The sequence below is a fragment of the Piliocolobus tephrosceles genome, chromosome 2, assembly GCF_002776525.5.
Source record: "Piliocolobus tephrosceles isolate RC106 chromosome 2, ASM277652v3, whole genome shotgun sequence".
Lineage (NCBI taxonomy): Eukaryota > Metazoa > Chordata > Mammalia > Primates > Cercopithecidae > Piliocolobus > Piliocolobus tephrosceles.
In genome coordinates, this window is record NC_045435.1 from 90962090 (window position 1) to 90974861 (window position 12772).

At 44.4% G+C, this 12772-nt stretch overlaps 1 protein-coding gene across 2 annotated transcripts in view; it reads right to left on the minus strand.

Moving 5' to 3' along the window:
* The window catches only part of LIMD1 (LIM domains containing 1), an 88310-nt gene that overhangs the window by 15065 nt on the left and 60473 nt on the right, over positions 1-12772 (minus strand). For both annotated transcript variants that reach the window (XM_023231308.3, XM_023231309.2), the window contains one exon: positions 1025-1092. In XM_023231308.3, coding sequence (XP_023087076.1) covers positions 1025-1092 — 68 coding nt within the window. The remainder of the gene's footprint in view (positions 1-1024; positions 1093-12772) is intronic.

The window sequence follows — 12772 nt, forward strand, 5'->3', positions numbered from 1 at the left end:
ACACATGTTCTTTCCGCCCTGGGAGCTTTCAGTCAATGGAGGAGAGACTTGTAAACAGACATAATGCTCAGGGCTAACAGTCCACAGCCCTGCCAGGGCAGGTCCCGGGCGTGGTGGCAGCACAGAGGAGCTCCTCCATTGTGGGAGCAGAAGGGACAGGAAGGCTGTTGGAGGGCTCTGGGAAAATAAAGGGGCAAGACATTGCAAGCAGGAGAAATGGCCCAAGCAAAGGCATGAAGGCATGAGGTTGCACAGGTGCAGGAAGCTGGGGAGTCCAGACCTTGGAGAGCTTCTGAGTGTGCTTTCTACCCTACACATGCTGGGACCAAGCAGGCCAGGTTTATGCCCTATAAGGCCTCTTGATGCAGGGGTGTGGAGGCCGTTAAGCTAGGCTGGCCGAGCCACGCCGGAGGTGTGAACGGAGGCAGAACTGTGGAAGACATGGCAGCACAGAGTTCAACGCCTGGCTGCATTCAAGGAGGTGGGGTTGAGGACAAACCTAGGAGGCAATTCTCACAGATCAGGACCACAAGTATGGTGAGGGGCTGGTATGTGAGAGGCTGGGACACAGCCCAGGGGACATGTCCAGGGGCCAGTGGGATGCCAGCAGCTGGCCTCAGAGGTGTGGCAGGGCTAGAGCTCAGGTCTGGGAGTCACTGGCATATGGATGAACTTTCAGTCCATGGGAGAAGCTAGATTCCCAGAGAGAGTGGGATGAGAAGAAGAGAGCCCAGGTCCCAGTCCAGAGGTCTAAGAGGAGGAGTCCAGGATGGTGGAAGAGGCAGAACTGCAGAAAGCAGCAAGAGGATAGGCCAAGTGACCCCGCGGTTTCTTCAAAGTACAAGGCTGTGTGGTTTGCCATTGGCCTCAGGAACACGGCCACCCCCATGCATCTACAGAAGGAAAGGCAGGGCCCCTCTCTCCAGCAGTGCAGCTTCCCTATGCGCTGGCCCAGGTACCCCCAGGCCCCTGCCCTCTGACTCTGGCCAGGACATGCAAGGAGAGGCTTCGGTGACACACTCACCAGGAAGTCTTCTTCACAAAACACTTTGCCGTTGACAAAATAAAAGGCTTTTCCTCTCAGCTTCCGGCCTAAGGAAAAACACACAAAGACAGGGCAAAAAAGAAAAATTTTAATATGCAGTGGAAAAAGTGAAAAGTGAAAAGCAAAATCTTTAGGCAGAAATAAACACGTAAAAACCACCAACTGTCAATGACACTTTCCAGTTCCTAAAAGATGCCGTGGCCCTCAGTGAGAGGCAGGCAGGCTGAGGCCAGGAGGAAGGGTGCCCTGGCAGGTGCTATTTGGCAAAAAGACTCAAGGGCTGACTTGGAAGTCATCCTACGCTCACCTTCCAGCACCTCCTCTCTGCTTGGAAAGACACCAGCAAAGCATTTGGTGGCGGGACAGCAGAGGCAACACAAGAGGGCGTCTGGGCAAGTTTCTCGTGAAGATGCAGTTTCCCACAGGCATTTAGGATAGTCACCTTGGACATATGCTTCAGGACCACTGTGACCACCTATCAGGAGAGTCCTATACATTGGTTAACTATTATTTTCCTATCTTTTTCTCGCCTAAACTGTAGAAAACACACATTGTTGGAAGGATATTTTTGTTTTCTCTTGACCTAAAACGAGTAAGCAGGAGTGGGAGAAGTTCAAAGCACCCTGATTCCTTGGAGGGAACTGTTGCTTCCATAAGGCTAACACAGGCAAACATCCTTTATCAGTCCCTCTCATCTCTTATGGAAAACACAATGGGGCTGTGAGCTCAAGGTCGGCAGAGGCATCATTAGGGTGTCCCAGGATCCCCTACTTGGCAGTATTCACAGATCTGAGGGTATTTCCAGTGCCAGGCTCAACACATACTCAACAGGCAATGTGGGGGCTTCAGAAACTGAATGAACTCTCCGCAAAAAGTTAAACAAGCCCTTTGGGCCAGGGTCCACAACATGAAAGTAAAATCACCAATGTCACAAACAGTGTCCGAGATACAGAGAAACCCACCAGACAAACACTGGCTGCGCTCACCTGGTGACGCCCACAAGAGGCAAAGCAGCACAGAGCAGATAGCGACAAGACTGTCAAAGAACACTCCTCAGACCTCAGAGAGGACCCTGAAAGCATCAATGCAGCGGAAAAGGCATAAAAAAGGAAGCAACTTTAACTACAAATACAAAAACCTCCAGATGGATGAAAGCCCTAAGTATAAAAAACAGAAACTAGTATAAGAAACTACAGGCTGGAATTCCAGCACTTTGGGAGGCCGAGGTGGGTAGATCACAAGGTCAGGAGATGGAGACCATCCTGACCAACATGATGAAACCCCACCTCTACTAAAAATACAAAAATTAGCTGGGTGTGGTGGTGTCTCCCTATAATCCCAGCTACTTGGGAGGCTGAGGCAGGAGAATCGCCTGAACCCGGGAGATGGAGTTTGCAGTGAGCTGAGATCGCGCCACTGCATTACAGCCTGGTAACAGAGCAAGACTCTGTCTCAAAAATAAATAAAGAAAGAAAGAAAAGAAAAGAAAAAGAAAAAAAGAAACTGCAAGCTTTTTAATTTTCTATTTTGTGATATTTTATTTATTTTTATTATAAGAAAAGAAAGTCTGACTTTGGCATGGAGAATGATTTTGTAGATAAGACATAAAAAGCACATCACATGAAGGTTGACTGAACAATAGACATCGAAAATGTAAACTTCTATACAAGAAAAAAGAGCATAAGCAAGGTTTAAAAGATGAAAATGCTGAAAATCCAGCCTGCTCCCCAGCAGGGAGGCAGAGGCAAGGGTCCCAGGACAGGGCTTGAGGCCGCATTGAGAGCGTGGAGAAGGAGGAGGCAGAAGTGCTCAGCTGTCCTGGCTGCAGGTAAGACATGGAGGCGGGAACGGAGGTGCTGAAGAGCCAAGAGACTAAGGCTAGGAAAGAAATGAGGACTCTCGGCTGACCACCCACTTTCATGCCTCTGTGCTTTGCTTAACTGGATGGCCCTTTCCTTCAGACCGGGCCAGATCCTTCTGATATAGTTTAGATATTTGTTCCCCCGCAAATCTCATGTTGAAATGTAATCTCCAATGCTGGAGGTAGGGTCTGGTGGGAGGTGATTGGATCACGGAGTGGTTTCTCATGGTTTAGCACCATCTCCCTTGGTGCTGTCGTGGTGATAGTGAGTTCTTGTGAAATCTGGTCGTTTAAAAGTGTACAGCACCTCCCACTCTCCTTCTCTTCCTCCTGTTCCAGCTACGTGAGGTGTTTGCTCCCCCTTCGCCTTCCGCCACGATTGTAAGTTTCCTGAGGCCTCCCCAGAAGCCAAGCAGATGCCAGCATATGCTTCCTATACAGCCTGCAGGACCATGAGCCTCTTTTCTTTAAAAATTACCCAGTCTCAGGCATTTCTTTATAGCAATGCAAGAATGGACTAACACATCTTCTTTGCTGTGGTGGTCATTGCCACCAGATCTAGTGTTGTCTGAATGTTTCCCCAGCCCTCCTGTTGGTTCCTATAGGACTTTTTAATACTTTGAGTATATGCTACATTCCTTGAGGATATAGCTAAGTCAGCATCATACTTGGAGGGGAGGGCTTGGCAATACTCTAACAGAGTGCAGTACATGTTGAATTAAAGAAAAAAGGAAGAGTAAGCCATGCATCAGAAGATGGCAAAAGCACATATAAAATGGTATTAGTATCTGGTCGGGCACAGTGGTTCATGCCTATAATCCCAGCATTTTGGGAGGCTGACATGGGAGGATCACTTGAGATCAGGAGTTTGGGACTAGCCTGGCCAACATGGTGAAACCTCGTCTCTACAAAAAATACAAAAATTGGCTGGGTGCAGTGGCTCAAGCCTGTAATCCCAGCACTTTGGGACGCTGAGGCGAGTGGATCACCTGAGGTCAGGAGTTCAAGATCAGCCTGGCCAATATGGTGAAACCCCACCTCTACTAAAAATACAAAAAAGTTAGCTGGGCATGGTGGCATGCACCTGTAACCCCAGCTACTCGGGAGGCTGAGGCAGGAGAATTGCCTGCACCTAGGAGGTGGAGGTTGTAGTGAGCCGAGATCATGCCACTGCACTCCAGCCTAGGTGACAGAGGGAGACTCTGTCTCAAAAAAAAAAAAAAAAAAAAAATTAGCCAGGCATGGTGCCATGCACCTGCAGTCTCAGCTACTTGGGAGTCTGAGGCAGGAGAATCATTTGAACCCAGGAGGTGGAGATTGCAGTGAGTCAAGACTGGGCAACAGAGCAAGACTCTGTCTCAAAAATAAATAAATAAAATAAATTAAAATGCTATTAGTATCTAAGACACAAAGAACACCAATGAATCAATAAGAAAAAGATAAATAACCCAATGGGGGAAATGAGCAAAGGGCAGGAAGAGAAAGTGCATAGAATAGAAAACCTGTTATACCTTAGGCAATAACCAGGATTATTAATCATAACCCCAATATCTATAATAAAAAGATGCTCTACCCTATCAACAATCAGGATAATGCAAACTAAAACCACAATGAGATTCTATCTCACTTTCATAGATTGGCAAAAATTACTAAATCTAATAGCATGTCTTGGAAGGTGTGGGACAAAAGGAGCCCTTTCACACTGGTGGGAGTATCATCCACTGGGATGACTACTTGGGAACAATTTGTCAAGGGCCAATAGATCTGAAAACCCACATAATCCGCAACACACTTCTAAGGTTGCCCCTTGAGAAGATTAACCAAATATGCATGAGGACAGACATGTATGGATGTTCACGGCAATGTTGTTATGGAAAAACTGCAAGCGTCTTCAGTGTTCACTAGATATGAGAATTGATCAACAGACAAAGAAACTGGAGCTATATTTACTGGATGTGATACCAGACAGCAGTCAAAATGAAAGGACTAGATCTATGCATATCATTATTAATTGAACTGAACACCAGTGCAAATAAGGCAAAATGCCTGAACATACACCAATGATCGTATACGTGTAAGTTTGAGTGTGCACACACATACACAAACTAGTACTTTTTTTGTTTTGTTTTGTTTTGAGATGGAGTCTCGTTCTGTCACCCAGGCTGGAGCACAGTGGCACAATCTCGGTTCACTGCAACCTCTGCCTCCCAGGATCAAGTGATTCTCCTGCCTCAGCCTCCTGAGCAACTGGGATTACAGGCACTCACCACCACATCCGGCTAATTTTTGTATTTTTAGTAGAGATAGGGTTTTGCCATCTCTAAAGAGATGGTGGCCAGGCTGGTCTCAAACTCCTGACTTCAAGTGATCCACCCACCTCAGCCTCCCAAAGTGCTGGGATTATAGGTGTGAGCCACCATGCCCGGCCACAAACTAGTACTATACGTTTTTTTATTGATAGTAGTATATATGGTAACAGTAGGAAAATTTCAATTCATAATAGCAGCTGCCCTAGGGAAGGAAGGGAGAGGATGGGAAAAGGAATCAAGATGATTCCAATTTTTATATAACATTTTATTTCCTTTATAAAAATACAGAACCAAAGCTACAATGTAAAAATGTCTGTGCATTCTGGGTGATAGGTAAATAAGGATTATTTCCTATAGTACTTTCCAGTAGGTTTTAAAATACACACACAATTTTTATATAATATTTGATTTTCTTTATAAAAAATACCAAACCAAAACTACACTGTAAAAATGTCTGTGCATTCTGGGTGATAGGTAAATAAGGATTATTTCCTATAGTTCCTTCCAGTAGGTTTTACACATACACACACACACACATTTTCATGAAACACCATAAACCAAAAGGCAATAACAATCTAGAGCAAACATCTATACTATATGACAGAAAAGGATTTAACTCTACTATGACAATAACTCAGGTAATATTCCCATATAAAAATGGGTAAAGAATAGGCAGACAAACCACAAAAGAAGTATAAATGATCAATAACTATAAAATAAAATCTTTAGCTTTCCTCATGATTTAAAAGATATTGCTGCCAGGCACAGTGGCTCACACCTGTAATTCCAACACTTTGGGAGGCCAAGGTGGGAGGATCATTTGAACCCAGGAGCTCAAGACCAGCCTAGGCAGCAGAGCAAGATCTCATCTCTACGAATAATAATAATAAAAAAAACATGAGCTAGCTGTAGTGGGGCATGCCTGTAGTTCTAGCTACTTAGGAGGCTGAGCTAGGAGGATCACTTGTGCCTAGAGATTGAGGCTGCAGTGAGCTGAGATCACACCTGTGCACTCCAGCCTGGGTGAAAGAGACTCTGTTCCTCCAAAAACAAACAAACAAAAACAAAAAACCCTATGCTTTACCTATGGGACTAGAAAGAATGATAACCCCAGTGTTAGTAACGACACAGACAAACAGGTACTTGTTCACACTCTGCAAGGGATAGCAGAAGCTGAAACAAGCTCTTAGGAGAGAAATTTGGTATTAAAAGTCAGTGGAATTTAGAAAGTTCAGATATTTTCTCCCCAAAAATTCTGTTTCAGGAATTTATCCTAGGGAAATCATCATCTCAGCTTTATTTATAATAGCTTGCTAAAAATGAGCATCAAATGTCCAACTCCTATTAAATGATGAGCCATCCATATGCTGGAATATTATGCAGCCATAAAAAGATTGTTTTCAAAAAAAGATTTATTGACAGGGAAAAATACTTCAAATATTATAAAGGAAGTATACAAGTATGTGGGTGACAGTTATGAACACACTTACACATATGATGGCAGAATTATGTGTACACTCATACACATAAGATGTACACCAAATTTTAGGTCATTATCTTTAAGTGTAAGAAATAGGTGATTTTCAATTACTGTTTTCTCCTGCAATAATTACGCATTATTTTTATAACCCGAAACGCAGTTTAATGGAGTAGGGGAATGTGGGTGGGGGTGCGTGGAAGGGACAATAGGACTTACACAGAAGGCCACAACTCTTTAGGTCTCCAAAGCTGCTCTCCTGTCCTCCCCTCAAAGTTACTGTTGCCCTCTCTTCTAGAAGGTCCCCATCCTTGAACATTCGCAGTATTTTCTGACTCTCTAAACTGGGGTACCGAGAATGTCTACCTACAGCTGGATGATCTCAGGGTTCATCAGCAGAACCCCCTTGACAGCCATGGACATTAATTTGTTATTTTACTTAAACTTTCCTCTCTATAAAGGGACTCCAGAGAACTCGAAGTTTTAGAAAAGAAAATGAGAACTAATTAGAGTATCTTTCCCATGTTTTTCCCACATCGGACACCTCTCTAGGTGACAGCTGATCTGCTGCCCTCTGTACCTCCCCAGGAACAAGGTGACGAGGACACAAACAGCCCACCTGGCTGGGTGCGGTGGCTCACGCCTGTGATCCCAGCACTCTGGGAGGCTAAGGCAGGTGGACCCCTTGAGGTCATGAGTTCGAGACCAGCCTGGCCAACATGGCAAAACCCCATCTCCACTAAGAATACAAAAGTTAGCTTGGCATGGTGGCGTGCGCCTATAATCCTAGCTACTTGGGAGGCCGAGGTAGGAGAATCGCTTGAACCTGGGAGGCAGAGGCTGCAGTGAGCTAAGATCGTGCCATTGCACTCCAGCCTGTATGACAGAATGAGACTTCGTCTCGGGGAAAAAAAAAAAAAGACAGCCCACCTAAGAGGAGCTGCTCAACCAGAAAGCAAAACTATTCACACACTGTCTGATCACAAACAAAGTCCAAATCTTTATTTGTGGAGCTCCCCAGTTTCATTGCTTCCTTCTCGGAACTCCAGCAGGGTAAACTCATTTCTGATGAGAGGAAAGGAGGTGGGGCTGCAGTTGCAGACGGGGTCCTTAGAGGGAGCGAGGAGGCCACCAGGAAACGGTGCAGGACTTCAGAGCTTGGGCTTCTGATCCAGTGTATGGAGAACACAGCAAAACAGCACTCTGGTTCCAGGAATGGGGTTAGCAAGTTCTAAGGAATCTGAGTTGGAAATCAATGTTTTGTGTAATAGGGTGAAGATCACCTCTATTCCAAAAATCACAGAGGAAGATCACTGAATAAGCAGAAGCACTGAACCTTCTAGTGTTAAGAAACAATTTAAACAGGAGCTTTTTCACCCATGAGATCAACAAAGATTTTTTAAGAGTTTGTGATTGTTGTCACTGCATATTTTCATAAGCTACTGCTGAGAGTGTAAGATGATAAACTCTCCCTGGAAGGGAAACTTTAAAATGTTTATCTCTGACTCAGTGAGGTTATCTGAGACAGTTTTGGGAAAGAATTTTAAAAAGTGAATAAATATTTACTTAGATCCAAATTGGCAGCCCTAGAGGAATGGTTACATAAACCAGAGTACATATACATGATGAAACGTTACATAGCTATTTAAAATGTCGTTTAAATAGTGTTTTAGTGATACTGGAAAATATATCTTCCAGTATCAGGATAGCATATATATGTTTGGGGTTTTTTTGAGATGGAGCCTGACTCTGTCACCCAGGCTGGAGTGCAGGGGCGCAATCTGCAGCCTCAGCCTCCCAGGCTCAAGGAATCCTCCCACCTCAGCCTCCTGAGTAGATAGGACTACAGGTGTGCACCACCAAAACTGCCTAATTTTTGCATTTTTTGTAGAGACAGGGTTTCTCCCTGTTGTCTAAGGCTGGTCAACAACTCCTGGGCTCAAGTGATCAGTCCATTTCGGCCCTCCAAAGTTCTGGGATTACAGGTGTGAACTACTTCACCCATACTGAAAATACATTAATAAGTGAAAAAAGCAAACTTGACAAGTGTATTTATAAAGTACAATTCCATTTCAGTAATTTGCAGATACCATTGATATGCAAAAGGGAAAAAACCAGTGGTTAACACTGGTAGAAGTATAACAGTGAAACATCACTTTCTACTCCATATACTTTAATATTTTAAATTTTCTTTCTAGTATTAGGTACAGTGACAGATGGTAGTAGAGAGAAATTTCACTTTACTTCATACATTTCTATATTAAATTTTTCTAGAGATATGTATAATATGAAAAACAATACTTTTAATTTTAAAAGAAAACCCTTACGTTATAATGTGAAAAGTAAAAAAGCAAGATTTAAAAATTGTGTATCTCAATTATATAAAGAAGAAATTCAAAGAAAAAAGACTGGAAAGGAAATCTGCCCACAAGTGGCAGAGTCTCTGAGTGGACATATTTAGAATCTGCACGGTAAGGCTGGGCACGGTGGCTCATGCCTGTAATCCCAGCACTTTGGGAGGCCAAGATGGGCAGATCACCTGAGGTCGGGAGTTCAAGACCAGCCTGACCAACGTGGTGAAACCTCGTCTCTATTAAAAATACATAATCAGCCAGGCATGGTGGGGCATGCCTGTAGTCCTAGCAACTCAGGAGGCTGAGGCAGGAGAATCACTTGAACCCAAGAGGTAGAGATTGCGATGAGCTGAAATCAAGCCATTGCACCCCAGCCTGGGCAACATGAGCAAAACTCAGTCTCCCAAAAAAAAAAAAAAAAAAAAATCTGCATGGTGGAGGGGATGGTTTATTTCCTAGTTGTTTGCTTCTATATACTTCACTACACTTTCCCAAACATTTACCAATGAGCAGGTGTTGCTCTGATTATCATTTAAAAAACTGCCCAGCTGGCTAGATAAGTCCTCTTGCTGCCAGCTCCCACAGCTGCAAATTAGGCCAGTACAGGGGGTTGGGGGACTACGTCGGATTTTCCTTTATTCCAAATTTTTAAAAACTGAGACTCCCCGACTGACCTAAGAGGGTGGGGCTTAGTTTGCTCTGAAGAAGTCACACTTCATTTTTCACTTCAGTTTTGAAAAACCAACTGAATTTAGAAACTGGACAGTGCATCAAAATATATTTGTTTGTATCCTGAGTGGGAGAAAAGCCTAACATCTACTGAATGTCTTCTGTGGTCTAAGTACTATGTTTAGGGCTTACACATATATTTTTAAATGCCTGAAAACTTTGACGCACAGGTTATTGCATCACCCCACCTTCTGGCCCCGTACTGCCACATGCCTTTTACGGATGTCATTTCCTACTCAAAGCCATCACCTACTCCAGCGAGCATGGGAAGGGTTCAGTAAAGAGTGAGGCAGAAATCAAACACATCACATGTCAATGCCAAGGAGCAGCGCAAGGATACAGGAATTATTTTGGGGAATCACTTGAAATCACATCCAAGGATTATGCCTAACTTTCTGGAGTAAAAATATGATACTTATGAGTTACACATTATCATTTTCATTTCATAAGTGAGGAAATTGAGGCTTACCCAGGTAGCTGTGCTTGTTCCACTGCACCATGAGGCCATCTAGCAGTATTTAATGCTTGTTGGATGCACACCTATACGCAGAATCCAGTTTCTCTCTTTTGCCAGGAAATGGGACAGGGCTTTCTTTCTTTCTTTTTTTTTTTTTTGAGAGAGGGTCTTGTTCTGTTGCCCAGGCTGGAGTGCAGCGGTGCAATCATAGCTCACTGAAGCCTCGAACTCCTGGCCTCAGCAATCCTCCCATCTTGGCCTCCCAAAGCATTGAGATTACAGGTGTGAGTTACCACATCTGGCCGGAAAAGGGAGTTTTCATTCAAGCACTTTCTAGGTACTGGGCCCTTTGCTTGCCTCATGTCTCACTTAAGTGTCACCAACAACTCTGTAAAAACTCCTTGTGATGACAGGCATTTGGATGTAACTTGACAGGTAACCTTCCACTTGGAGACAGGCTAAAGTTTGTATCTTTGGAGAAAGGGGGTTGCTGAGAGGAGGCTGACGCCAGGTAGGAAACAGCAAGCAACCTGGTGCTGAGAAGCAGGGAGGCAGAAAAGGTATTCAGGTATTCTCCAGGCTGAATCACCCTAGATCTGGCCAATGGAACAGATGCCAACTGACCTGAAAATTCCAGGAATCACTGCCACTGTCCTGAAAGTTCCAGTCAAGAGCAGGATCCAGAATCCTCCTTACTGATATTTAAGCTAGAGCACCCAACCGCCACTAGGTGGTGCTAAACCACAGCCAGGACAAGGACAGACTGAAGCAGTACAACTTTCCCCAAGCCGGCCAGCTGGAGGCCTGCTTGAGTCATTTCATTAATCTTGCAATGTGCCCTGATGTTTGGGCAGCTGAAACTCACTTGTTGGCCGGGAGTGGTAGCTCAAGCCTGTAATCCCAGCACTTTGGGAGGCCGAGGTGGGTGGATCACGAGGTCAGGAGGCCAAGACCGTCCTGGCCAACATGGTGAAACCCCGTCTCTACTAAAAATACAAAAATTAGCTGGGTGTGGTGGCGCGTGCCTGTAATCCCAGCTACTCGGGAAGCTGAGGCAGGAGAATTGCTTGAACCCAGGAGGCAGAGGTTGCAGTGAGCCGAGACTGCACCACTGCACTCCAGCCTGGCAATAGAGCGAGACTCCGTCTCAAAAAAAAAAAAAAAAGAAAAGAAAAGAAAAGAGAAAAAGGAAATTCACTTATTGCATTATGGTCAAGTTACTGATGCTTTTTTTTAATGATGGAGAAACAAAAGCTAAAGAGGTTAAATTTACCTATGTAGCGAAAAATTAAATAGAAGAGTTGAGATTCGAACACAAGTCTCTCTCGTGCAAGTCAACACTCTTTCCACCACTCTATACTGTCTCTCTTGTTGTCTATTCCAAAAGGAATCTCTCTCAGACTAAGGGGAATGTCTTAGTCGTTTCAGGCTGTTAGAACAAAATACCCTAAACCGAGTAGCTTCAACAATAGACATTTATTTCTCCCAGCTCTGGAGGTTGGAAGTCCAACATCAGGGTGCTAGTAGGGTCAGGTTCTTAGTGAGGATCCAGTTCCTGATTTACAGATGGCTGTCTTCTTGCTGTGTTCTCACATGACGGAAAGGGAACTAACTAAATCTCTGAGCTCTTCTCATAAGGACACTAATCCCATTCATGAAGTCTCCACCCTCATGACTTAATCACCTCCCAAAGACTCCACCTCCAAATACCATAATGTTAGGATTCGAGTTTCAACATCGGGATTTGCGGAGGGGCAGTATAAACGCTCAGTCTTTCCAGGGAAGAAGACGGATTTCCTGGCATTCCCAATTAAACTTTCCTCTGCTCCCTTAAAGAGGCAAATTTTACTGTCCTCACTGACTTGCTATGGCGGCTCATACGTAGAGGCGTAACACTAGGGAGCCGCTGTGGCTATGGCAGAGCTAATAAGGACAGAGGACAAAATGGAATAGCCAAGGGATAAACACCAAAAACTGAGGTGGTTCTCAAACCTTTAGCATGCTTCAGAACCACCAGGTTGGTTAGTTAAAACACAGACTGCTGACTTAGTAAGTGTGGGAAGGGGCCCGAGACTCTGCATTTCTAGTTAAGTTCCCTAGTGATGCTGATGGTGCCAGTCCAGGGACCACACGTTGAAAACTACCAAGTCAGGCTATGCCTCAGGCATGTCTCTGAACTGGCACTTCCATTTGATGCTGTTCATCTTGGTCAAAAATGTGAAGACCTAAACCATCCCTGGATAATCAGCATCAAACATAATGCTGCGGTGGGAATATCAGTGCTACACCTTTACAATTCTAGTTTCAGAATCGTCCTGCTTCCAGCAGAGGAATTCCCTCCACTAGGAAATAGCTGATGGTAGTCACACTAAATATATAATCAATAGACCATTTTTACAGTTTTAGAATACAGTAGTCAGAGTGCTCTTTATTTACATCAGCCATGTATAAAATATTGACTAATAGGCTAGGCATGGTGGCTCGTGCCTATAATCCCAGCACTTTAGGAGGCTGAGGCAGGCGGATCGCTTGAGGTCAGG